The sequence below is a fragment of the Silene latifolia genome, chromosome 1, assembly GCF_048544455.1.
Source record: "Silene latifolia isolate original U9 population chromosome 1, ASM4854445v1, whole genome shotgun sequence".
In the NCBI taxonomy this organism is placed as follows: domain Eukaryota; kingdom Viridiplantae; phylum Streptophyta; class Magnoliopsida; order Caryophyllales; family Caryophyllaceae; genus Silene; species Silene latifolia.
In genome coordinates this window covers 186,784,665-186,811,516 of record NC_133526.1, presented here as the reverse complement: position 1 = coordinate 186,811,516, position 26,852 = coordinate 186,784,665, and the positions used below count along the sequence as shown (strand labels likewise).

At 37.7% G+C, this 26,852-nt stretch overlaps 4 protein-coding genes and 1 non-coding gene across 21 annotated transcripts; 2 read left to right on the top strand and 3 right to left on the bottom strand.

Moving 5' to 3' along the window:
- Nucleotides 1–271: 271 nt before the first annotated feature.
- Nucleotides 272–4,732, top strand: LOC141613499 (protein FLUORESCENT IN BLUE LIGHT, chloroplastic-like). Of its 3 annotated transcripts, XM_074432243.1 has the most exons (6): nucleotides 272–510; nucleotides 2,275–2,480; nucleotides 2,623–2,791; nucleotides 3,460–3,780; nucleotides 4,216–4,442; nucleotides 4,503–4,732. In XM_074432243.1, the coding sequence occupies exons 1-5, from the start codon at nucleotides 417–419 to the stop codon at nucleotides 4,416–4,418; spliced, it is 993 nt and encodes a 330-aa protein (XP_074288344.1). In that variant the 5' UTR covers nucleotides 272–416; the 3' UTR covers nucleotides 4,419–4,442; nucleotides 4,503–4,732. The 3 variants fall into 3 exon arrangements, with proteins under 3 accessions (XP_074288344.1, XP_074288342.1, XP_074288347.1); XM_074432241.1 differs by having other exon boundaries at nucleotides 4,216–4,732; XM_074432246.1 differs by lacking the exon at nucleotides 272–510 and having other exon boundaries at nucleotides 2,394–2,488; nucleotides 4,216–4,732.
- A 1,260-nt stretch (nucleotides 4,733–5,992) lies between these two features.
- LOC141616451 (uncharacterized) lies at nucleotides 5,993–8,997 on the bottom strand. Its single transcript, XM_074433858.1, has 5 exons — nucleotides 8,735–8,997; nucleotides 7,888–8,580; nucleotides 7,343–7,687; nucleotides 7,069–7,160; nucleotides 5,993–6,793 (listed from the first exon to the last, which is right to left on the bottom strand). Exons 2-5 carry the CDS (start codon nucleotides 8,542–8,544, stop codon nucleotides 6,163–6,165), a joined length of 1,725 nt encoding a protein of 574 aa, XP_074289959.1. The 5' UTR covers nucleotides 8,545–8,580; nucleotides 8,735–8,997; the 3' UTR covers nucleotides 5,993–6,162.
- A 1,636-nt stretch (nucleotides 8,998–10,633) lies between these two features.
- Nucleotides 10,634–10,706, top strand: TRNAK-CUU (transfer RNA lysine (anticodon CUU)). Its single transcript has one exon. It is a non-coding gene; the product is annotated as a tRNA-Lys (tRNA).
- Nucleotides 10,707–10,972: 266 nt separating this feature from the next.
- LOC141613458 (uncharacterized) lies at nucleotides 10,973–21,283 on the bottom strand. 15 transcript variants are annotated; one of them, XR_012529253.1, is made up of 11 exons: nucleotides 21,029–21,236; nucleotides 19,480–19,681; nucleotides 19,215–19,397; nucleotides 19,005–19,104; nucleotides 18,892–18,913; nucleotides 17,032–17,074; nucleotides 16,229–16,381; nucleotides 12,610–15,584; nucleotides 12,349–12,536; nucleotides 11,857–11,940; nucleotides 10,973–11,381 (listed from the first exon to the last, which is right to left on the bottom strand). XR_012529253.1 is itself a non-coding variant. In XM_074432210.1 (10 exons), exons 2-10 carry the CDS (start codon nucleotides 19,536–19,538, stop codon nucleotides 11,317–11,319), a joined length of 3,954 nt encoding a protein of 1,317 aa, XP_074288311.1. In that variant the 5' UTR covers nucleotides 19,539–19,681; nucleotides 21,029–21,283; the 3' UTR covers nucleotides 10,973–11,316. The 15 variants fall into 15 exon arrangements, 9 of the variants coding, with proteins under 9 accessions (XP_074288311.1, XP_074288326.1, XP_074288296.1 ...); XR_012529250.1 differs by having other exon boundaries at nucleotides 18,883–18,913; nucleotides 21,029–21,117; XR_012529249.1 differs by lacking the exon at nucleotides 21,029–21,236 and adding an exon at nucleotides 20,784–20,920 and having other exon boundaries at nucleotides 18,883–18,913.
- Nucleotides 21,284–24,355: 3,072 nt separating this feature from the next.
- On the bottom strand, nucleotides 24,356–26,444 carry LOC141613453 (uncharacterized). The gene has a single exon (XM_074432187.1). It carries the CDS (start codon nucleotides 26,138–26,140, stop codon nucleotides 24,731–24,733), a length of 1,410 nt encoding a protein of 469 aa, XP_074288288.1. The 5' UTR covers nucleotides 26,141–26,444; the 3' UTR covers nucleotides 24,356–24,730.
- Between the last annotated feature and the right edge of the window lie 408 nt (nucleotides 26,445–26,852).

The window sequence follows — 26,852 nt, the reverse complement described above, 5'->3', positions numbered from 1 at the left end:
GGAAAATGGAAAATGGAAAATGGAATAGAGGATCCGGACTCGTGTTCCTATTGCAAAACATGAAAAATTGTCTACCATCAATTCATCTTATACGAGTTGAGATCATCTGTCACATTTTTGCGTCTCATCTTCTGTCTTTCTGTCTTTATCATACGACACATCATCATTGACATCGCATGATAAATTGATATCAAAATTTCTCGTAAATTATTGATGTATTACAAGGAGAATATAATAGAACACGAGATGGGACAGAAAATGGCATATCATCTTATACACATGTAATCCATGTTTGATTATGGTATTACTACCTTGTTTGGCAGTTTCCAGTTTCCACATCCAATTCGCTATCTTTCAATCCCTTCTTTTCTCCTCATCTCCCCATATTTCCTACACTTACACAGTTACAAATAGACATGCTTTTCCATTGTTCTTCTGTTCTTGGTCCTCCAAAGCTCCCTGCTTTTTCCTCATGGCATCACTTTTTCTCCACTAAATTCCATTTTCAGGGTCAGTTTTATTAACTTCACTTGTCTCTTCACTTTATTCTTATGATCATAGTAATTTTGGTACCCTTTTATCTAGAATCATGTTATTTACTTGGTATGCTGCTAAAAATTTAATCTTGATTTGGTCCCATGTACAATTTTACAAGACTGATGCTGTAGTTATAGTTTTCCCATCATGTCAAATTCTTGTTTAAGACGGATATATATGTCTTAAACTTAAAACGAGTCAAATAGTATAGATGAAACAAAAACAGAATATCAAAAATGAATTTTAAGGGTAGACTGGTAGTGTATGAAAATATATGTTTCCATTTCCAATAGAGCCAAAAGAATCATTACTCTTTGGTCCTGGATTATGAATGGAATAAAGCAAAATAACTCGCTAAAGTGGTTGTTCTTCATTCTATTGTGAAATACCAGTCCTTCTGTGCAGTTCAGAAACAGCTCTTAATTTTGCTGACACAAGGGTAAAGCTGCGTACATCTGACCCCTCTTACCCCTCAATTTGCGGGAGCCATTGTGGCATTGGGGCAATGTTGTTGTAGTGTATGAATTTATTACACTTTGGAGAATGACGTAATTTTTTATTTTTGGTGTAAAGGGAGTTACAAGGAGACTTTTGATTCTTACAATATTTTAATCGGGGTTACGACTTACAAGCTAGGTAGCACTAAAACGGACACGGACACGTGATACGGCATCCCATGAAATTTAGGACACGGGACACGCTATTTAAATTTAATTAAAAAAACATATTTTATGGTTATAAATAACGTATGATTTTATTTTTGTAATGTATTTGATTCTAAATTTAATGTAATTGATACTAAATTTAGGTAACTGAAGGTAAAATTCGACCTTAACTATAACTAATTCTAATTTTGCACCCAAACGAATCTTCTAATCAATCTCTTTTGAGAATTTATTCCTCGTGTAAACTATAACATGATTAGGCGTGTGTCCGACGAGTGTCGGGTGTCGGACACGGTGTCGGACACGGGACGGCTAGTTAGGAGGAGTGTCCGTGCTACCTAGCTTACAAGTACTACTCAAGACTTGAGTGTTGGTAAGAAACGAGGAAAGTAGAAAAAGAGAGTAGATTTTAGTGAATATAATAAAATTGATGGAGTGGGAGAAGGTTCTTTGATTAATTAATACTCCATGATGATCTTGCTTGCAAAAATCGAACTTGTACTTTGCTAAATTGCCACCATGTTTTTGTGATAATTCTGATTGATTTTGTTATGCCGAGTTGCCGAGTACACATTTTTTCTCTTGGTTAAGTGAGCTGGGTACTCAGCTACTAGTTGCATATATGTGTGGAACTTTAATGTAGTTTCAAGACTTAGTGGCTCTTTATATGCGACTTTTGGAGGAAATTAAGTGATATTGAAGGTAAAACAAGTTGGAAGTCGATGAAAACCGTCAGCAGCTGAATTGATAATTGATGCTTATAATGGATTTCAGCATCCTGCAATACTTCATGACATTTAAGATTTGTCTGATTGTACTTCTGGTTTTCTGTTTTGAAAGGGACTTGTGAACTGCTGTTTCCAAACTTTGCAATATCAAATTTGCTAACTTATTTAGAGCCTTTTCCATGTGTTCTTATCTTGATCTGACTATTTTGAAATAATACGCTGTTGCACCGCGTACAAGAATCGATATAAGGGAAAAACTCAAAGGGAGAACATTCAATAAATGGAAGTCATAGGATTTAGCATGTATATGAAGCTGAATATTTGTGTTGACATTGGTGAACCAGGTATGGTGCCTTCCAATCCTAGGAACCTCATATTGCCAGGACGATATTCCACGTCCCGACCACCAAATACATGCTCATGTTTTGCAGGAGAATCATCTACGTCCCAACTTCTCAACATGTTTCAAATGTACAATTCTGGAAATATTAGCATTCATACTTCCCAACAACTTTCTGAAATTACTTCCCTATGCCCATACGTCAATCAGGTATGCTGGTGAGTCGTCATATCATACGCTTCACCACAGCTTTGTTTTAAGTTGGAAGGGGGAGGGGAAGGTTCTGCATGTTCTTTACTTCACACTTCACAGTGTTGTCTATTAGTTTAACTTCTTTCTTTTAATATTACAGGAGGCACATTTCACCAGATTAATAGCCATAGTCCTTTTGTCAACAAATGCGACGTTGATGAGCCTGGCTATGCCTTTGGAAGCTCTAGCAGAAACATGTGAGACTGATAATTCCATCTTCAACATGCCCCTGCTACTACTTGTAGCTCTTGTAGGAGCTACTGTCGGGGGTGAGATGTCTTTTCTTTATTTGATTTTATGTCGCTCACTAACTGAATCTTGCTTTAATTAATTGACGTATCCTGGCACAATGATTTAGCCGATCCCAAATACTTTTTGAACTAAGGCTAGGGGTGAACATCCCGTCACCCCCTAAGACTGCAGAGCCTGTTGATGGCTGCCAACTTAAATTAAGAAATCTATGTGTTAATCAAATATTATACACATTTTCATAGTGATTTAAATTAGCACTAGCTTTATCCTAATATAATTTTTTGTATAGTATAGTTCGCAATTACACCTAAATATGTTCAGTCCTAACTGAGGTTCTATTGTCTTTTTACCCTCCGGTAGATAAATGAGACTGCTATGTGCCTGCTCCTGTATGTCGAATCTGTATATGGACTTTACGAAGTAACAAATGTGATGTTTCTCATTCAACCAACGTTATGACGAGTTTGTGACTACCAAACTGCCACAAGTCCACAACCTCAGTAGCATGTTACTTTTCCAAAAGGGAAGGAAACCTTGGTCGTGATTATAGAAGTAAGCAGTCGTAAGAACTATAGGTGAACTTCTCATCTGCGAAGATTAAACTTGACTAATTATGGAAAACTCATTCACAGTGTGCCTTGATTTAATTTGAGTTTTTCCAGACATTTGGGTCTTTCTGTTGCAGGATTGTTGGCGCGACAAAGAAGGGGAGAACTTCAAAAGCTCAATGAACAACTACGGCAGATTAATGCAGCTCTAAGAAGGCAAGCTGTAAAAGAATCATATGCTCCTGCTTTGAGTTACGCTCCTGTGGGTGGAAGAGTTGCGGAGACTGAAGTTATAGTTGATCCTAAAAAAGAGGAGTTAATTTCTCGGCTGAAGAATGGCAAGAAATATCTAAGAAATCTAGACCCAGACAAGGCACTTACGGAGTTTAAAATTGCTCTAGAGCTTGCTCAAGAGTTAAAGGACCCCATTGAGGAGAAGAAAGCTGCTAGAGGCTTAGGTTGGTTTACTTGCCTTGTGTTCTCACTTATCATTACTTTTAAAATCTGCTAATTCATTGTTAGGCCATCAATCGGGTTGCGTCATTACAGGGACATAGTCATCTAGGGTCAGTTTCAGGTCAGGTTGGGCTGAAAGTTGAGACAAATTAGGTATTCGGGTTGTATCTGTTGTCTGTTTGGCCTCAGGTTAAGTTGGTCGGTCCAGTTCGCCAATTTTCTGTTTTGGGTGGGTTCAGTCGGATCTCTTAGGTCAGGTCAGGTCAGGTCAGCTTCAATCAGTAGCATTGTCGTGTAAATTTTGCTTCGTTGGAAGAACTTGGGACAGTGGAATATTACATTGTTGGTCCCAGATTGTGCTCCTCGGGAGTTAATTCCCTTTCCTGCTTCAGAAATTTGAATCTAAATAAGTGACTAAAATGATCAAATGCTTTCAGGAGCGTCCCTGCAAAGACAGGGAAAGTACCGTGAAGCAATCAACTACCACAAAATGGTTCTAGGTATATCTAAGCGCGTTAAAGAAACATCAGGAAATACCGAAGCCTATGGTGCAATCGCAGACTGCTACACAGAACTTGGAGATCTCGAGAACGCTGCAAAGTTTTATGACAAATATATTGCTAGGCTTGAAACAGACTGATCTTTCTTTCCTACTACCATTTACATCTTTTTTTTTTTTTTTTTTTTTTTTTTTTTTTTTTTTTGACAATCGGGTACCATTTACATCTTGTTTAGCAGTTAGAGAGAAAAAATTAGGTAAATTCCTTATTCGGTCATCGTTTGTATCAGTTAATCCAATTGGTATAGTATCGTACAACATAACTATTGGATAAGGTCATTGTATGCTGTACAACGGCCTTATTTGAGTTTTTTTTTTCCCAGTTATTGGATCCTTGTGTATGAGAAATGAGCTATAAGTTTCCTTGCTTTGTTAGTGATGTGATCTTTCTTGTAGCATACCTATTGTGGTTGACCCTAAAACAGGTGTGAATAAGTGTGGTTAAAAACCACTAAAATAATCCATTTAGCTTTGTTAATGATATATGCTTATGTTGCAAAAGAGCCCATGATTAAGAATTTTTTATAGCATGACAATGTGCACATTCTAATGATGTTAAAAAAAGTGAGAATGATATTTACTTAGCTTTGCATCCTTTAGTAAGCTCTCAAGAAGCTTTTCTTTAACAGTTCGTCTTGCTTAAAACCGTCTTAACTGAAGATCTTTTAGTCCCTCAATACTTCCTTTTATTTCCACCTCTATTTTAATCAGGTATAAAAGCTAACATAAGTTAAGACAGTCTTAAATAAGAGTAGTTGTTTCTTTAAATATCTAGGAAATTAATTTTGAAGTTGTCGATACAGATGTAAATTGTCTTTTTTCCGAACCCAATATCGTCTCTATTTTCTCTACAAATCCCATCTTTAAAAAGAAAAAAATGAAAATGAAAAAGACAATTGTATTGGCAGCCAAACTTCATCTATCATCACACCAAAACTTCCTCCACCACCTTTTTAAGAACTGACTCAACTTACCTATAAGACATGGACGTAACACTTGAGTCAAACCCAACTAATCTGACACCCATCATTTTCACAACATTACCCTATAAATATATTCCATAATTTTACTCTAAAATATACATTAACTAATACATTGTCATCATATTAAATCACATACTACTAATCTTTCTGTCTCGGTCGTTTATTTACCTTTGATATACATTGTCTGGTACACAAATGACTGAGACGGAAGGAGTATATTATAAAGTTATATGGGCAAGGAGTAAATGTGAGCAAGTTAGCCATGCTGGAGAAGCAGGGCACATGCTTCATATGTTTGTCTTGATAACATTTAAGCTTGTGTCATACTTCTCCACCTTGGTAAATTGTTCATTGTTGACATAACTTGGAAATATCGATGTTGAGGAGGTCGGTTTAAGGTCCAATTGTCGTTTGATGAAGCGAGAATGGTTCATACTCCTTCTGATGTCAATTGGTTTCAGGATGATTCGAAGGTAAGGCCGGGCTTACTATTTGCATGGCATGAACGTTCTAAGCATGCCATGCAAACTCAAATGAGACTGTTGTATGTATGCATGCACAAACTCAGTTTGACATTTCGTATTATATACCAAGAACGATTAATGAATTAGTTGTTTGCATATAACAGTCTTACACAAGACTAAAAAGAAATGACAATTAAGGGAAACGTTAGTGAATCATTTTGCTTTATATCGTCAAGGTCCAAAGCCTTACAAAATTGCTTGGTTAATAATTTACAGAAATATCAACAGCCAAAATCAGCATTACAAATCACAAACCAAAGCATCAAAAAAATCAAATAATGTAAAGTTAAAAAGTTGCAATCTTGATTAGTTTTCGAGTCATTTACGATGATGATGTTGATAATGATGATGATCTGATCTGTTCTCAAGTGCAGATGCAGCTGAATCAACATGACCCAACAAACAACCATAAACTTTCTTGTTTAGTTTATCAATTCTATCTGCAATACCATCATCATACATTGAATTACAGACGTTCCGTTTTAATCGATCTAACCATTCATTTGCTTGCTTAAGTTGTGATAAAGTAGCTGCAATATGATTCTCAGGCTCAACTGATCTTCTAAGTAATCCACTGTCCTTTGATTTTTTAGCCATTCTGAAACCGGAATCTAATGCAGCATCCAGGAATTTCAGGAACCAGAACTGAGTTTCCTTCAGTAAGAGCTCTTTCATGTCTTTAATCTCGTTTGTTCCGTGCCCTCTTGACCATTCAAGCTTAATCGCGAAGCTTAGCTCTGAGGGTGGCTTAGGGGACTTGACCTTGCTAGTGTTGGTGGTTAGGTGAGGTGACTTGGGGTTGCTTGTTGAGCATGAATTAGGGTTTAATGAGTAAGGTTTGTCCTTTAAGGTACTCGGTTGTTCGATAAGTTGGTAGAGTGCAAAGAACTTGGCTAGAGATAGGTGAGGGTCTGATGGTGAGGCAGAGGAACATAGATCAGAAAACAAGCTGAGAAAACAAAAACAGAATGTCAGTCAGTTAACCGGAAATTATGTAAGATCACGTCACAGTCGAGAAAAACGATCAGTTACAGATAAAATAATGATCATTATGAATTTATGACAATCTACTATGAAACCGTCTCATATGAGATTTTGTAGTTTTTCTGAGACCTTGAAAATTCGAACATTTTATCATAAATTTTGGTAGGACGGTGTTAACTAAAACCTGCGCGACTGATTAAATGAAAATATCGGAAATTTTGCTAAGAATGTTGGACTTACTCTATGCATTTGACCAGAATTGCAGCTTCATTTGCTTCTTTCTGAGCTTCAGCTGCAACTAAGGATGCTAAGTCTCTTCTCTTGACCATTGCCTAATGAAACAACCATACAAAATAAATTATTGAAGAATACAACTTCTGACAGTTTCGACATTTCTAAGAAAATCAGCCTCTTTGTGTGGCTAACACAAGTGTAAGGCTGCGTACATCCAACCCTCTTCCCTGCAATTTGCAGGAACTCTTGAGGCATTAGGGTAATGTTGTTGTTGTATTACCTTTCCGGGTTTTAGTAGACTGGCAGGAAGATAACTCCAAGGGGAAGTCGTCTGCTCGGAAATTTGACTTGTATGTTTACTATTATTTGAGTTCATGTTTTCCTGTTTGCTACTATTTTTTCGAGTACTGATCTTCAGAGTCTGTAAGGTCTCTTTAGCAGCATCAAACTTTGCTTCAAGTGAGTCAGGGCGGCCTCGAGGAGGAGACTGTGGGCGTGACCGTGAAGGAACCACAGGCCTAGCACGTGATGGAGTCGTTGGCCTGACACGAGAAGGAGTCGTTGGCCTTGCACGAGAAGGCGTTACTGGACGACTGTTGCAAGGAGTTGTAGGCAGACTCGGTCCCTAAAACCATAAAAAATTCAGAACAAAATAACTCCGTCTTAATTTTAGCTGTAACTTTAGCTGCAACATTTTGTCATTAAATGGTCAGATTTTCTCCGTCTTAATTTCAGACGGAAAAGGCCATTTTTCATAAACTTCATCTGTTGAAACCTAATAAAAAGCGAGTCTTATATAAGACGGTTTCAATCTGAGAATCATACCTGACCTTTAGCCTCCTGTAGTCTAGATTTGGAAAAAACATTATTCTTATTAACCGGAACACTGTCAGCATTATCACTGCTCTTCAAACTAATAGAATCACTACTAGTGACTCTATGATGAGACGCCAACGTCCCATCCATATACCGCGACAAAACCACAGACCTCTCTTCTTTAATCACAACCTTATGTCTTGAACTCTTCACTTTACCCTCCGATCCCTTGCTCATCTTCGGCCCATTCCAATTCCCATGTTCGCGTGAGTCAACATGGACCGGACCCTCAGAAGGGTCCAAGATTTGCATAAGATCCTTAGGATTCCCCATAAAAGGGTTCCTACCAGGGAGAGGCCGTAAACCTAGTAAGGTAGGAACCGGGGTCCCAGGCTCAGCGCGATCAACATAGAAGAATTGACCTAACTGAAGTTTGTTGTTGAGAATGAGTTCGTTGTCTTCTTTTGATAAGGAGACGTAGGTAGAGTGAGATGAGTCGGAAACCTTAAGAAAAAAGCCATGGTCCGGCCATAGGTCACCCCCGGTTAGAGCTGGGACAATGCTAATCACCTGGAGTAGGACTGAACGGTATTCTCCTCGAACCTTTATATTCGAGTCTATGTTTTGAAGAAGCTTTAGTAGTACCCCTGGTGTTAAGGTCGCCATTTTTCGCCTTTGTTAAGAGAGTTTCTAGGACTGCACCTGGTTAGAAAACAGCAGTCGCGTACATTTAGCCATCTGACTCACAAAAACGTCATGAGACGGTCTTACATTGTAATATCGTGTCAAGGATTACATTTCATCAAGAAACAGGACAAATTTCGAAAAAAAAAGAAAAGAAAAAGCGCGGCAGTACCTGCAAAGGAGGGACAGTAAGTCTCCTGAGAGACCGTTCAGAATAAGAGATTGACAGACAACGAATGCAGCAACGACTAACAATCAGACCTTGGTTGTAGAATGATTTGGAGTCGGCTAATATACAAAAGACGACAAATATACAAATAATCTCGTAAAATTCACACAAAATCTAAGTTGGGTATTTTGTGTGAGGATGATGATCAATGTTTGTTTGTGTTTGGTGAAAGTGAGGAACAATAATCTTGGTAATGTTTTAACTTTGCATGACAGTCACGTAATTTTCTACTTCTCTTGTTTTCTAAGTTAAGAGGACATAAAAGATGCAACTTCACATGAACTAATGAATGCCTAACATTACTAGGGACCATGACCATGTCAATATCTCATAGGCTCCTCTTAAAACATCATATACTATTTTCGGACCCACGTAAATTATAAGCCTCCTATAAGAATTTATAAGATTACGATAAATAATATTACCTGTGAGCACTTGCATCAACTAGTACAGGTCACAAATTTGAGACCAAGGAGAAGGAGCTGTTATAATCCTACCCGACTTAAATCCTGAATAAGGCGGGTGATTCGTACCGAGGAGAAAATAGGTTTTGGTTAATGGTTGAAGGGTCTATTTCAATAGAATTATGTTTGTAGGAAGAGGAAATGAAGCTATTAAGGAAGGTGGTAAGAGGACAGACAAGAAATAAAAACAGAAGTTGATATAATGTCAATTTGATGTATAGGAGATTAGGAGATGGAGGATATATTTTCTTAGATTTGCAAAAGATTAGTTCAAATCATAACTTTTTCAAATTTAAAAAATAAAAATAAAAAATTGGTAAATTCAACAATTATGAAATGAATATAGTTGTAAAATATCATGGACTTTTTCTTACAAAATAAACGTGGGACACATAAACATAAATGAACAAACAATAAGTCTCTCTTAGGACAGATGATATATCCGTCTTAAGATTAAAACGGGTTAAATACATCTCATTTGCATAGATAAAGACAAGTTTTTTGCTAGAATCTAGATTAGACATTTTGTTTTTGTCTTATCTATAAAAGTGGTAGTTATTTGATCCGTCTTAAAATTTACGAATTGTCCGTCGTAAATGAGAATTTGTGATGAACCAATAGTGAAATGTATTTGAAAAGGTCATTTATTAAAATAATAAAGTCAATGTTTTGAATGAGTAGGGTTTTCCTTAATAAGAATAAAGGATGATAAATATCCATAATTAATTCTAGTTGTAATTAAACATGTTGTCCACTTCATGGCTTTTGGAATGAAGAGGTGGTGGCCATTATTTTTAGACAACATTTCATATACTGTATTTACAATTTTACATCATTTGAAATTTAGGTATTCATTATCATCTCTTATACAATTGTGGATAAAAAAGTACAGTATTTGGTAAGTTATATTTTACTTTAATTTCATTTTCACTTTTACTCGTATATTTTTTTTATTGGTATATTACATTTGGATCTTTGAAAATGACAACGAGAGTGACTCTATGACCACATGTCAGAGTAAATGTAGGACAAAATGATGATCTTAATTCTTGTGAAATAAGATTTTGACGAATTGGTCTACTTAAGTTATATAGTTTGAGGATAATTAACAATCATCATCTACTTTATCAATATGTGCATCGTTGATTATACTCCGTAGTAGTTAAATTTTTACTCTTCTAAAAGACATTTTATCATACTGGCACACCTCAAAAAGAAAACTATTACTCCCACTGTTCCCGTGAATATTTTATTTTAGTTCGTGGGGGGAAAGTAAAGCAATCGTAAACTATTTAATTGGACGGGTAGTAGTTGATTTACTTCCTCAACATCAGTTGCGTAATAAGAGTAAAGTTCTTACCAAACTGTTAACAACTAAGCCCGTCTAGCTCAGTTGGTAGAGCGCAAGGCTCTTAACCTTGTGGTCGTGGGTTCGAGCCCCACGGTGGGCGTTCAATTTTTTTTACCACCTTTCAGCCAAGGCTAAATCAAGATTGCATAGTAGAAAGGAAATAGCAAAAGAAGCAACAACCCATTTGAGTCGTATTTTCCATTCCCCGGTCTCGATTTTGCTAACCAAACCGAGAAAATTACTGCCCTCCCCTCCCTTTCCCCGAAATCCTCCCACCCAAATATCCTCTTATCCTACCACTTTCTATTCAACACCGGTTGATGGAAAGTCAAGAGAGACTCGGTAAACTAGGGAAAGAAATAAAGATGTCAGCTAGGCTCGCTACTAAACTTATAATTTCAATTTGAATCCTGTATGTGCATCAAAACTGCCCTGTGGCGCCCTTTACAAAAAAAAAAATAAGAAAATAGCGGCGGAATTACAGTATGGCTTAGCAAATTAGAATGTCTTAATGCCATTACCAATGTACATATATCTTAAAACAACTACTTTAACTTCTCTTCATCGGGTAAACAATGAATATGATCGGGTGGTGCCTGAACTTTGACTAGTGGTTTCTCGTTCCTTCACTTGAATTTCCTCAAGATGATTCTAAACAATGACGGACTTAATTTGTGTCTTGCCTTTGAAATTTATTGAGGGTGTGATTCTTATCTTGGCTTCGAGTCATTAGCCTTGCTTCGGAAATTTGAAAGAGAGAAGAATGACTTGGGTGCTGCAAAATTAAACAAAGCAGAAAACAATGAATACGATTGTGTTAATTTTCACAGCAGAAAACAGCCCAGCTGGAGACTGAATCATGGTTTGGATCCCAGAAACCCACAACATAAAAACCATTTGCAGGTTTGCTTTGTTACAACTTACAACGCCTCGTAAGCCACTGAAGTTTCAGAAAGTTTAAAGAATAGACGATCAAAACGTAAAAAATATAGCATCAAGGGAATTAGAGTCTACAACACCAAAGGTTTGACAGATAGATCATGGTTGACACGACACATATGCCTACATAGACTATTCAACCGAATAGTTTGGATGACTAGTAGCTAACTCACGATCCACACCCTTCATATATTCAAACAATAGGTGTTCCAAGTTCAGGTTCTCAAGGGAAAGGCACCACACGATCCTTAACATGATGATTATTACTTTTATTGCACAATTGCTCAATAACGCGGATAAAAAATACAAACCTTTCAAAGAACTTTCCGACAGGTTTTCTTCCCTCAATTTGAAATTTGGTGGAGGTGTTGGAATTGAGCTCCGTAATGCTTGAACTGAAATAATACAGACATTAGTAGATATCTTTCATAGTCCAACACCAAAGTGTGAAACAAAAAAATGATAACATGTTGACGCAAAATCAACAAACTAGATTGTGTAACAAGAAGAATAACTGCTTTCAAAAAAGAAAAAATCTTAGTCCCAAAATGATTTGGAGTTGAATAACATGAACCATTTGGAACTGTCAATACAAAAGAGAGAGACAGGGAACACGTCAAAAAGAAAAGAGTAAGATACCAAAAGAAGCAATGATAACAAAAGAGTACGCATACAATGAAAGAAAGTTATCACGATGTGGAATTCTTGTGAAAGCGGGTTAAGCGGAAATTTTAATGAGACAAAAAAAAGCAAGTTTCAAAACTGAGAGAGTTTATATTTTATAATAGGGAAGTTTAGATCACCTTGCTCATTGAACATGTTACTTTCGTGAAATCCTTCGTCAGAATTGTGGCTCTGTGAGAATCCCATCCTAGACTTCCTCAAATCTTCTGAGGAACGGTTAGCAATATCTCTTCCATCTTCACTATCATCTCCCTCAGATGTAGTTACAGATATCCAGTCTGCTAGACTCTCGGATGCACGGTTTTTCCTACCAAAATTAAGGAATCGCTTTAAACCTCTAGTTAAATCTTTGCGTGATTGGGTATGTGAAGAATCAATACCAACAACAGGTTTCTGAGCCGCTCCCCATTTCTTTCTTATTCTAGCAGCCTCCGCCTCAGACTGAGAAAGAGTGTCAGGGCTACCAGGTGGCGAGTCGGACGCATCAATGTCTAGAATTTCATGTGAATATGCAAATGGATTTGGTAGGCGAGAATTCCAAGATCCAGGACTTTCCCCAGGCGAGTCCAGTGTGGACCCCAATGAACGAAAAAGAGAAGGCATGGAATTAGGCAAATCTGCAGCCGGATCCGATTTTGCTTGAGAAACAAATCTAAGAGCATTGTTGTTTTCATATCCAGAATTTCCATATTTGTCAGATGCATTGCTCAGTCTCCCCTTGTTATTGTCAATGTAAGTGGATTCTTCGGCTAATGTTGTTTCATAGTCCTCGTTTTGGGTCATATCAACCATCTCTTCTGTCCCAAAACCTGTATCAAGAAAACTTTGTCCATTTCTAGCAGCCTCTCCCATCACTGGAGCTTTTGATACACCCATACCAGAACCAGCACTACCCTTTCTCTGAAGAGTCTTGAACTCCATGCCATTAGAGAATTCTTCATAATCCTCATTTTCCTCACTGTGATATTTGGAAGACATGAACTTCGTATTATCAACATCATCAGAATTACGGGAAGTATTCAATTCTGTAGTAGAAGCAGAGTTTTTTCTCAATAATTGAGACCGCCGTGGCTTTTCTTCATTAACCGACAGCAAATCTTCACTTGTGCTCTTTTTACGAGCATGAACTCTTCCTACTGGACGGATTGGCTTGCTTGCCAAAGATGACGATTTTGTGTTTTCCTTCCTCAAATCAGAAAAATTAGGAACCGACTGTGCAACAGGGTTGTCATTAGGCAATCTTCGTCTCCCAGCAGCAGAATTAGAAACTTTCACGGGAGTTCGAGGAGTGGAAGCTGTTGATTGACGGGTTGACGGGGACGATATATTTTTGTTTGGTTGAACCCTTTTGCTTTGTGCACTTTTGGTGGATGAATCTCCCAAAAACTTTTCAGCGAGCTTTTTATCTGCAGAACCTGCTAGCTTGACCTTCATTTCAGCTCTACTTTCTTCAAGGCTTTCCTGCATGGCTTTCATCTGAGCCTCCTTTTCAGGCCTGTTTGAGCTCCAGTCTTCCCTTAATTTGGCATCCCTCTTTCGCATATATTTCTGGTACAGTTTTCCTTTAGAGTCATCTGAAAAACTAAGACTCTGGATGTTGTGATGTGGTGTGACATCATAATCATGATTATCTACACTTTTCAACAATGGAGTTGAATATAACTTCTCCGTCTCAGTAGAACTTCCGGCAGGTTCACCCATGGGCTTCATGGTACTACTACGTGCAGGAGAAGCCTTCCTTTCTTGCATCCCATTCACAAAACCACTTTCTACCTCCTTATCTGTCTTGGTGGGCCTGACTCTCGAAGCAGAATTAGACTGATCACCAGGTATACGAAGTTTGTGCGCCGCAAAGAGCTTTTCAAGTTCATTTGCCTTCATTTTCAGCTCATCATTCACTCCCTGGTTCCCTTTTGGTTCTCTCACTCTCTGAACTTGATCCATGTGCATTGAAGGAAAAGCTTCCTGGTTTTTTATTACACCTTTTTCAGTCAAGCCCATCTGGGCGCCGCTCACCTTAGTACCACTCTCTTTTCTGCCCCCACTCTTCGTCACTTGATTAGGACTAGAATCGTTTACCGAAAACTTTACTCCAAGCAAACCAGAGGTTTTCATAGGCATTGAATGGCTTTCAGTTTGAATCTCTAATGATTCAAAAACATTCTGCCCAACTTTCTCAGCTTCTCCTACAGAATTCCACTTTTGTTGACCTGACAGTGGAACACTCTCAACTTCAGAGGTTGCTGAATCTAATTCACCTTCAACAACTCTCCTCTGAAAGTCACTGAATTGTGATACAAGAACTTGTTGATCACTCAACAAATTATTGTTGCGTTCACCTTGAATGCCGACTAACGTTCCCTCATTTTTGGTTGATAGTTCAGAACCCTTACCAGTTTTATCTTCCCGTATGCTGCCTTCACCAGACAGACCATTTTGCTTGTCCTCCGTTGAACTCTGACTAGGGGAACCAAACTGCTGGGATTCAATCTGGGTTGGATAAGGGGTTGATTGATTTTCAATCTCGACTTCCTCAGTTCTGCCAAAAGGCATGGCTGAAGGTTGAAGCCCCGCACTACGTTGATCCTTTACTGATGATCTCCCAGACAAAGATGGAATTTTTGAATTTAATCCAGCAGACACAGGAAGCTTAATAGAATTATCCCCTTCCTCTGACTTTGGATCATTCAGATCTTTAGATTTTGGAGGAAAAAGACTACGTGTTGAAGAACCAGGAGAAGGTGTAGGAATGTTCGCATTGCCGTCAGGCTCCTTTCTCTCTCCACTGATATCAATACTCATATCGCTGGCCCCACTCCATCTCCTTAAAACAGCCTTGTCGGTGGATAAGGTAACTTCCGAGGAAAGACGTCGAAGCTCAGGTTTTCCACCCGTTGATGTGGGAGTAGTAGTAGTTGGTGTAGTAGTGGTAGAGGGAGAAACCTGCGCCTTGTTCTCAAAAAGACTGATTCTTTCTTGCACGCTGAGCCGCCTTGTGAGTTGAGGTTTCCCGGATGACGTGGAGACTGACTCAGTTGTTGACGTTGTAGCAGAAGTGGTGGACTCTAGGGGTTTGTCTTTACTACTTTCTTTTTCATCCACGTCAACAGGGCTGGGGCTCGGCTCCCTAGAAAAGTGGTGTGATGAAGAAATAATTTTGCTGGTAGTAATTTTGCTGGTAGTACATGTAGAGGGCTTGGGCTGTTCACTGATCGGGTCGTCAAGGGACATATCAGAGCCAGTTGAGGAGCGAAGGATGCTGTCGGACGGAGCTTTCCATGTTGATGCTGCGTTGTCAGAATTGAAAAGATCCGCTCGCCGCTGTGTGTTGGTGATGAATATACTGCAAGCTTCGCTGCATGAATATGAGGTTTTATTAAACAAAGGTACTAAAAATATAACGGGAGACTCAGACTAGGCAGGGGGTGATAACACTTGTAAGGAGTAGGAAGCATGCAGAAGCAAATTAGTCTAGTAATGCATATAGATTAATTAAGTATTTGTCTTGGTTTAATTTCTACAGTTTGATATTGCAGGTTGAGTGCATTGGAAATGCCCAAATTTCCGTACTAGGATATTTTATTAAACTCACAATTTCAAGTTAAGCAAATTGAAATAAACCAGAAAGACTTGAAGCACTATTAAAAATTAAAATGTACTTCTAAAAATATTATCTAATAAGCACGAATTTTTTAGTTTGCTGGCCCAGTTTAAGAAACCGTAGAAAATGTTTCATGCCCCTCAAAACTCACAAGATCAGATGATTAACATTTAATAATACTTCCTTGGATTCTTCTTACAAACAAAACAAAAAAACAATTACATTGCAGAGTGATTCTTCTTGAGATTTACCCAGCTTTATTTTGGTAAGGTCCATGTAAGCCAATGGCCAATGGGTCATGGAGATCAGTGCAGGTTATGTATGACAACTTATTCACATTCGATGCTGAAACAAATGATAATGTACTTTTTAATGGCGCTCTACAAGCATTGTATTACCTGAGGCGATGAGCACCAAAGTGATCAGCAAAGGACTGAAGTCCAGAGACTGTTTCTGGATTAAATCCAGCAGCAGATGCACGACTGCACGCTCTTACTAAGTCCTGCTTCACTGCAGAAAGTCTTACGTCAATGGCTCTCAGAAGTTCCTTCCTGACAAGTAATGAAAATAAAAGAACATAAGCGGTTAACTGATACTCCTAGTAGACAGATAAGAATATGATAGCCACAGGAGGGGAAAAAAAAGAAAAAAAAAAAAAAAAACACTAAATTAAGCCCAAATCCCCAAGCATTGCATTCCTTCACTTAATACTAATGAGTAATTAGTAAGGAGTAATTACTTATGTCACTCTACCACAGTCTGAGATAAGATCGGGAGAATAAATGAAAAGAAGTGTAAGATTAACCTTTGTTTGGATACAAGTTAAGGGGAAAGGGGATTAAATCTTACGGAGTATGTTAGAAGGATTTTTAATTTACTAGAAAGAAAAATGGATACCTCCATTTTCCTTTTCCGTTTCCTTCTAACCTAGTTAGTAGTTACTAACAAAATTGGAAATTGTCAACACCCCTCGTTTCATCCAACCAAGGTTTAAATCATATAATCTCACTTGCCATTCTTTGATACCCAAGACATACAACCGAAACTTGAAAACATACAGAACAATTAAACCAGGAAGGGGAGTAGTATACAGATAACAGAAATAACATTTCCACACTGACATTGCCTTCAAAAGGCCACGCTATGTCTGACAACAATAATCAGAAAAATGGAAAGGATTAACAAAGTTTAGATGTTTTACTTTGTTGCATCAGAAGCCACAGTTGCTCCATTACCAACTCTACCTGGTGCACAAAGAATAAATTATGTTAATGAGACTTACAACCAGTTTCATATATTCCACATTAAAGTGCAAACATTTTTCTAAACACTGACCATGTGAGAAAAAAATTAATACGTTCAAAGTAACCAAATCCCCTCAAGCCACTTGCGGCTCTTATGAATGCTTTAGAGATTAAAATGGCGTTTTCTGGTAAGCAACATATAGGTGTAGAAGGGTAACCAATGTTTAGTTCACATCCTTCAATGACTATTTACGTGCTTCTATATAAATTTCCAGAGTGAGACCTCAGCAACATTGGCTGGTTGGTAAATGGTAATGCATAAAATTACTACCATAAAAGTACCGTCAACGTCCGTAAGATCTAATTGAATACAGCTAAAATTAACATATATAGCCTAGTCAAGTAATGAGTGGTTATATCCTATTTCCATATGCTAAAGCAAATCATGCCACAATAAAGGATAGCAAAGGTTCACAAAGGGTTATCAACAAGTTAGTTTCTAATTTTCTACCAATTTTGGGTGTCTCTTGATCTATTCAACGGGAATCACGCCTCAATATCTGCTGTGTCTTCAAAAATCATTATTTTCATATCAAAGCATAACAGCTTATGAAGACTGTCAGCTGCCTCGAGTTTATAATACAGCTCATCAATTTTTGATCTTTTTGACAAAAAAAAAAGAACGAACATTCCATAATGAGTATGATGAGCATAAATCGCAGGTGGGGACTACAATCCTAAAAGTTTTTCCTCGGCTTTCAATGGCCTTTTAAAACTGAGAGCACAGTTATGCAATTCTGTGGCACTTGAAAAAGCATTTCATAAATCATACATGTACTAAATTCACTTCAGATTCCGGGAAATTTACAGCTTAGTAAGAAGATAAAATTGCTCAACCATGTCGCAATACGTGGCCACGGGCAACATTAGCCAAGGCACAAGAATAAAAGAGGCGCATAAGCGTTACATGCCCTCAGATCACATGGGCATGAAAACTTCTCACGGGAAATGGAGGATCATTTGAGTCACAAGCCCTGGCGTAATTGCTTTATGATAGGAACAATATTGTTGAACGCAATAAGGAATCCTCGTAGATAGAACAAGTTACAAGGACTTGTGGTTTAGACTCCTTCTGTCACGGCTGCTTGTTTACGTTTGCTTTTTTATCTCTTCATTAAGTAAGCACATATAAGTAAGATAGGGAGTGCCACATCCATTTTCACTACACAAAAAATGCCTGAAGAGGAAATGTAAACTAGTGCCTAGCACGGACTAAATACGAAAACTATCTGCAGATAAAGTAATTCGATTTCCGATACTTTCCCCTTGGCTCCTCATAAAATTTGATTATTTTCTACAGAAATATACTGTCATACCTAAAAAAAGGGGAGCCACTAAACATTGCTTTACACGATTTGTTCTACTCTTAAGGCCCAGAAACCCTATAGTCTATCGCGTTGTAGTATGGGCGTAATGAGATCAAACCAGTTGCATCAATAACCTCCATGCAAACTGCAAATTCTAAAACGCATTGGAAAGGGGCTGGCATGACACAGAAGATTATAAGCACTATATATAGATTTGTAACGCCATGCTCCTCTATCCTCTATTTCGATGCTTCTCTATACTGCTGACGTTCAAGTTAACACAAACCTCCTCTTTGCAAGGCATAATACAGCCCATCATGAAGAATCCTAGGAGACGAAACTATACTCTTAAATATTGCAAAATAAAAATAACTAAAAAAAAAAATGTGTTTTATTCTCTAAATTATGTAACAAGGTGATATAAATGCACATAAATAATACCTAACGTACCAAATCCAACGTCAGCCGGTTCCTGAAAAAAAAAAAAAGACTTGCTAACTCAGTAAATTAGATATTTATTACACAAGTGCAAATACACAGTGAAATAGAAGTACAATTAGAACCTGAGAATAGATTTTCCGAGCGGCTTCCAGCTGAGACATTTCTGCATCAAAAGTATTGACCATTTCCAACACTTCCGGAGTACTAACAAACCGCACAAACCTGACATTGTAGGTTATAAATTAAGATACACACTTGTCAATAGCCTTACAAACAAAAGCAGTACAATTTACACATTTTATAAAGTAGGATTCAGCAGCCAAGAGCATAACCTCTCAAGAGTACCCTTCGTAAACCATGTTTCAGCGTCATTAAATCTCTCGACATCAAGTTTAATTGACTTCCTCGCCAATGCAACTTGCTCTTCTGCCACTTTCAAGTTTGTAACAAATGGCTTCACCAATCCTGATGCAAGCTTCTCCGTAGTGCCATCATAAGAAACAAACAACTCACATCTGTGGATCCCACAAGGAAAATAAGCATGCAAATAAGCTAATCCCAATAACTTCAGAAGAATTACCAATTACGAATTCTCACCGTGACCGTTTTGGAGACAGTTGGAAAACAGCATAATCTAGAGGCACATCTGATTCCATTATTCTTCTTTTTATCGCGGTAACACTTACCTACAGTCCTTCCTCCACTCTTGTCTTTTAAACCCTTAATTCTTTAACCACAAGTAGATACTACCAGCAGAACAATTACGATCACTCAGCCGTCAAAAGAGAAAAACTCATTCCTGATTGAGAAAATTGACAATCATGTTAGCCCAATCCGCAACCCACAAGCAGACAAGGAAATTTATCTACTACACCCGCGCACCCATAATGTTTCCAAAAACAATTACAATGAGCAACTGAATTTTAAACATAACTCACACAATGTACCAAACAACATTGACCAACTGACCAAGTCTACGACTAAGTATAGAATTATTTGCGCAACGCTAAATAGAATTGATTGAAGTGGAATCAATCAACTGCCACTTTATCAGTCATAACCTCAAAATTTAACCAAAGAACCGAGTGTTCTACGTATTGCAGTAGCACACATCTCCAAACAAGATTACTACCTTTCTTACATCTTACAAGTACATGTACAATAAAAATGGCAATCAATCAACCGACTAATCAATAAAAACACCTGGAACTTAATTACCATAATCAATAACCCGATTTTTAGCCCACATTTTACACTTAAATTAAGATTGAATCTTTAGCTACAAGTCATGCAAACTCAAACCTAGTATTTAGAGTGACAACTAAACAAATGATGTATTAAAACCACAGTAACAGTCTTAACAGATCCCAATTTCAAAACAACAAAATGGTGAATTTTGAAAATGCCATGGATCTAATTCAACACAAATATGAAAAAACTCAAACAACACCACCACCACAAAGAGACTTTTTCCGAATGATCCAAGATGAAAAATCTAAATAATACACTAATTAAACCCAAAATGAGCACTACCCAAGTAGAAAAATCAACCAAGTAATCAAAATTGGATCTCCGAAAACCCGAAAAATTACCCAAAACTTGAAAAGATTGAGATCTTCAATCAACCCACATAGATCATCCCAAAATTCAGTTCAAATTCAAACCAACATTTTACATTTCTCAATCAAAAACACTAAATACAAGTATACAACTCCAAGTTTCAATCTTTACTTCCCTAGCTAACTAAATCTACCAATCTAACCTCATCAAATTACATTAAAACATAGAAAGATTGCAACTTTCAGCATTTGTAGGGTAAAACACACCAAATTTATTAAAAAGATGAAGAAAAAAACTAGAAAAATGAGTGATGTGATGATAATAGTACATGTGCTTCTCACCAGTCACTACCACAGATGGTTTTTGCTTCACTTGTTTCTTAGAGAAGTCACTTTCTTTTGTCTCTCACTTAATTAAACATGTTAACATTTGCAGAGATGCATAACATTAGCAGATTAACAGTACATTAACAACAATCAGATAAATCCCGACTCAATCATTTGTTTATCTTTGATTAAAATACCGGTCTTTAGTAAACAAATGATCGAGACAGGAGTATAACAGTGGAGTTTTAAGTTGAAAAAACCTGAAAATACAGCACATGGTGAATAGTTTTTCTCAGGAAAGAATCGTTTTTGCTTTCTTGCCTAGTTGGGTCATTGGATTGCAATTTGCAAATTTGAAATGTGTTGTTTATCTATTTAGGGTAAAGTTTTCCCCACCTCAAATTTGATGAATTTTGTTTTACTAGTATCTTTTTGAATTTTTTTTAGTATTGGTGTGTTTAGACTTCAGATTATGGTGAGAGTAGATTGGATTAATATTAATAATGTGTGTTTTTATTTTGTTCGATTAGTTAAAATTAAGTTAGTGAAAGTATATTATATAGCTGTGTAACTGAGGCGATATAGCCTTAAATCAGCTTAGATATTAGAGCTTAAAACGAGCTTAATGAGTAGATTTTAATCGTTTTTTTAATGTTTAAGATCTAACTAAGAAACAATGATTTTGAAAACAAATACTCCGAATAGCTATACTTTACTTTAGTTGTTTTATATCTTTGAGAAATGCAAATCTAATCAGCCTAAAAACGATATTATTTGTATGTCTTCTTTGATACACCCATAATTATTGAAAATGCCGATTAATTTCGACAAAATCAATATAATAAAGTATAATTGTTTCCTATTACTTCACCTTAGTTAGCTATTGTTTCCTATTACTTCACCTTAATTAGTTGTTGCTCTTATGTTATAGTGCCCGTTCTACCAGTGAATCAGTGATAGTGATGTGTAATAGCTAAAAACTTTTTATAATGATAACATGTAATATAGTTGTTTGTCTTTAAATGATCCTTTAACCTAATAATAATAGCACAACTTATCAATAAATTAAAACATTATTTACAACATTTTTATAAATAGTTGATCGCTCTTATTACCGACATATCCGTCTAAAATATTAAAATGTAAGTAGTGTGGAGTATCAAATAACACCCCACGTCCCCACCTGATTTAGATGGACAAATTTTGATAGTCCTTGACATTCCGTTATAATCTCATAGTCTCATTTACTCTATTTGATCCTTTTTTAATTTAAAAAATTTGTGTTCTGCAGACAAATTAATCTAAAAAAATAAGGAGTGATCTTTTAATGTGGTTAGACATGTAGATTTAAAGCAGTTATTATTAGCACTAAATGCATAATTTTTTTATAAATATTGACCGTCTCACCGTCTTATTTTAAAATTTGTGATTATAGTGATAAGCAAATAATATGGTTGTTTGTAAAATATTAAATGTCGTGGGACACTAACCCACCATTAGTGTTTTTTTGTGTGAGTATTTGGATCTAAAAGAGCTAAATGACGTACAATTAAGCATGTCTGGCACCAAAGAAAAAATGGGGGGTGGCCTTCTAGGAAGAGTCACTGAAAAATAAGTGAGCCCAAATAATTGAGTGCTTGTTCTGGGATGATTCATGGGACTAATATTACAAGCACATGGCTTGTTACATCTTAATCCATTAAAATTTAAGAGACATTATTTCTACTCCCTTTGTTTTTACTTTTTATATACTAAACAGTAATCACTAATTAGGCTGTTAATTATTATATTTGCGTTTAAATCATAATTCAGGGAGTTCGACTCCAAATAGTAAGTTTAAAATTTCATCCATGATAGGTTTGAAAAGAGCGGATTTTCAACTAAGAAAATCTCGTATTTCATTTATGAACATTATCGTTCTTTGTTCTTACTTACCTCAATCTTGTCATCTTTCTTTCATCACAAATTCTCATTGAAGACATGACATATCCGTCACAAGCTTGTGACGGATACCATTTTACCTCACAATGTGCCCACTTTTTCTCTATCTGCAACACTATTCATGTGGTCCCCTTTCTCCACTAACCCATTTTGTTACCATTTTATCTCACAAAATATCCGCCACAAATGGTAACCCGTCACAAGGGAGACCAATTGTTCTTTCATAGTTCCAATTCATATAAGCACCTTACCAAACAAGAGGATTCTCTCCGGTTCGTTTATCGTTTAACGAACTGGATGGTCCGGTACCTGACGCACTATACTCTGCGAAGGAGTACTATTTTCAAATTATCTATTTAGTAAGTCAAATTAAGAGGATGAGATGCATCTATGGCCATCGGGATGACAATTATGACCCAAACCGAACCGAACCCGAATTGAACCGAAGGAGAAATTCGATCCAAACTCACTCTGTAAAAACCCATTCCCGATCCACTATTTAAAAACCCATATCCATATCCACTATTGGAAAACCCGAACCAAATCCAAACCCGATCCATTCATACCCGAATCCGATCCAAGTGGATATTATTGAAAATTCAGGCTTTACTAACCTTGAAATTTAAATTTTCTTATATAAGATTAAATTTTTATGTAGTCAAATCAAGTTTCGTATTGGGTTTTGGATAATGTAGTGGATCGGATATGGATTTGGAGCGGGTATGGGTTTGAAAAAAGTATAATGGATCGAGTATGGATTTTAAAATTTTGGATATGGATCGGGTATGGATATGGATCTGTGATCCAATAAGTAAGTGGATCGGGTTTGGATCTAGCAAAACCCGATCCAACCCGATCCATTACCATAGTCGCCACCAACCAGCACAGAACATACTCCACCTCTTGAAAAGCCATCGATTTTCTCCTTCACTCCATCATAAAACTCTTCACCCTTCAAAACATCAACTCCATCTAAACACAAAAGTACCCATCGCAAACACCATATCCCATCCCCCACTCACCAAAATCTCCTTCCCGGAGTTCAACGATGAGGTAGAGGTCTTGTATGCTAGGGTAGCTTCTATCGGACGAAGCATTGTTTTGAGGACCAATTAAGATTTTAAGGGATAAGTGATTTCAAAGACGTACCAAATTATTATTTTGTATCAATTTGAAGGAAAGACTAAGGTTTACAAATTCTTATTTATCACGGAGTATAAAGGTAAAGAAAAGATTATATATGTGTTGCAAGTATTGCAACAAGTCTCTCTAGCGATAACAGTATCCGTCCTACAATTAAACGTGTCAAATATGCTATCCATTGCATTTAAAAGAGAAATATTTTGTTATCCTCGAGGCATTATCCTTTTATCGCATCTACTATATTTGTCTCGTTTTAAATTTAGGACAGATATTACCGTCTTAAATACGGATATGTATGTGACTATGTGTTGTACACTTGTACTTAACTAATACTAGTATACATGCTATCATTAACAATCTCACACAAAGTAAGATTTTACATAACATAAAAAGTACATCTAAGATGTTTCTTGGCAGAGTCAACTATCATGATCATGATTGGTGTTTCATCAAAGAACAAACTTAATTCTCCACTTTGCAATTTCTCAACAAAATGTCCAAAGTCCATAAAAAAGCAAAAGCTCAACTTTTTTTATATGAAATTAATTAAACTCAACTTTCACATTGTACATTCATCACTTAAGCAACAGTCAATCTCTCCTCTTTTTTTCCCCCACAAATAAATAATTATAAAAATTACACTTTGTTGCAACTTAGTAAGTCTTAATTTAATACTACTAACAATTAAACAATACACAAATCTCTCCCTCATTTGCTGATCATAATAAAGCCCCAAATTTTCATGATCGTTTCCTTCACTTGTAGACTCAAGACAACGTTACGGAGTCTGGAGACGTCTACAAGATAATCAGATACTCAACTAAATCCTTAAACATATTTTCTCTTCTACTCTAAAACTACACCAATATTATTATAAACTAACTGCTGCTATCACTATTAGCATCATCATCATCATGGTTAACATGATTCTCATTATGATTATTCAAATGCTCGCCACCATCGCCGCTACCACTGCCACCGCTCCCACCACCTACCCTTCCACTACTCCCGCCACTACCACCGCTACCGTCATTAAATTGCGAAAGCTCAAGCTGAGTTTTCATAAGAAACTTCATCCTCTGCAACTCCAAATCCTTAGCAAACTTCATCCGTTGCTTCTCCATTTCAACAATGTGCTCTAATTTCGAACTCTCAGCCGCTTCATACGCTTCCCCGAACTTCAATATCGCTACCGTCAATTCCCTCACCGATTTCCCCCACTCTTTCGCCTTCGCCTTCGCTTTCTTCCCCTTCCCCTTCCCCTTCCCCGCTCTCTTCCTCTTCCTCCTCCTATCCCCTGCCTCCGCTCCTGAACTCTCCTCCGTATCATTCCTCCGCCTATCCTCCTCCTCTTCCTCCTCCGACTCGGAATCCTCCGGCGGAGGCGGTGCCTGGACCGGCTCCTTCCTCATGAAATTCACATTATGATTAAATCTATTTCCAACACTCGCATTACTAACAACATTATGATTATGATTAACAACATTCGGATGATTATTATGATTATTATGATTAAGATTTTGAGTAAACCTTTGCTGCTGAGAAATTAGGTTTTGATAATTCTGCCTCATTTGCAGCTGCTGTTGCTGTTGTTGTTGTTGCTGGTGCTGTTGCTGAAGTAGCTGTTGATGACGTTGATGAAATTGTTGCTGCTGCAAATGCGGCGGAGCGAACGACATCGGTGTCGGCATTGGTATCGGGACCGACATAGGTGTGGATTGCCTAACACCGACCGGAATTCCTACCGGAACAGCCGGTTTAACACCGGCATAAGAAGGACCGAGAAGATACTCCATCCGGTCATAAAATCGCCAATTGCTAGGTCCGCAACCGGCAACAACCTTACTTTTTTCACTCTTAAACTTCTTCTTCACGGTATCGACACGATTTTTACATTGAACGTCGGTTCTCGGAGTTTTACCGGTATCATCACTATTATTCACCATTTCCGCAACTTCATTCCAATCCTTCTGCTTCAAATTACCTCTGCTTAACTCCAAGAATCTGTCTCCCCACGCTTCGATCAACGCCGCCGTAGCTACTTCGCTCCAGCAGTCTTCTCTTCCGCCGCCGGAGGAGGCGGAGGAAATTACGACGGTCGATCGAGCGGAATATTGCTGGATCGGTAACGCTAGGGTTAGAGACGACGGCGTTTGCGGCGGCGGAGGTGTTTTCTCCGGCGTTGCGACGGCGACGGTGACGGAGATTTCGCCTGATGAAGGATGTTGAGGTTGTTGTTGTGGTGGTGGTGGTGCGGGGGATTGGAGGTCTTCAGAGTCGACATCCATGGCGGATCTGAGATCGGGAGAAAGGGGGAAAAAATTAGGGTTTCAAGGAGAGAGAAAGGGAGTTTGTTGGGGAAATTGACGGGAAATAGGGGGTTGAGGGTTTGTGGTTATGTATTGGTCCGGCAGGTGAGACTGGCAGGTGTTGGTAAAGGTGACCGGGAAAAGGGTAAGAGACCAATTGGGATTGAGAAAGTGAGGTTGACGGTAATCGGTAAAGGTTAAATAGCCGGTAATCGGTATGTGTTGTGTGTTACACTTCGTATGAGTTACTCCATGACTTTATCGGTGAGTGTAGTTACCAGTTACCACTTTACAAGTTACAAGTGGACTGGGACAATGGGTTAGTCGGTCAGGTTTAGTTTGGGTCGGCTAAATTTAAATTGGATCAATTTAGGTGTTTAGAGTTTTGGACATGCTGTTTTGCCGTTTAAGGTCGAGTTTTGCACCCAAAAAAAGGTAGAGATGGGGCAAAGGGTTGGGGTGCGATAGAGTGGCCGATCATGGCCATAAGGAGAGGACGGGTTGGGCTTGTTTCTCTATGTCTTGCGCAAGCGAGACCTATATAAGCGTTTTTTTAATGGGTTTGGGAGAAAATTGGAGGCTAGTTGTGTCGTGCTGGAGAAAATTGGGTCCAATATTTTGGACCGTATTGTGTTGGTCCGTCACATTAGCTAGCTCTAATTTCATGTCATTCTACAAGTTAATTTGACTA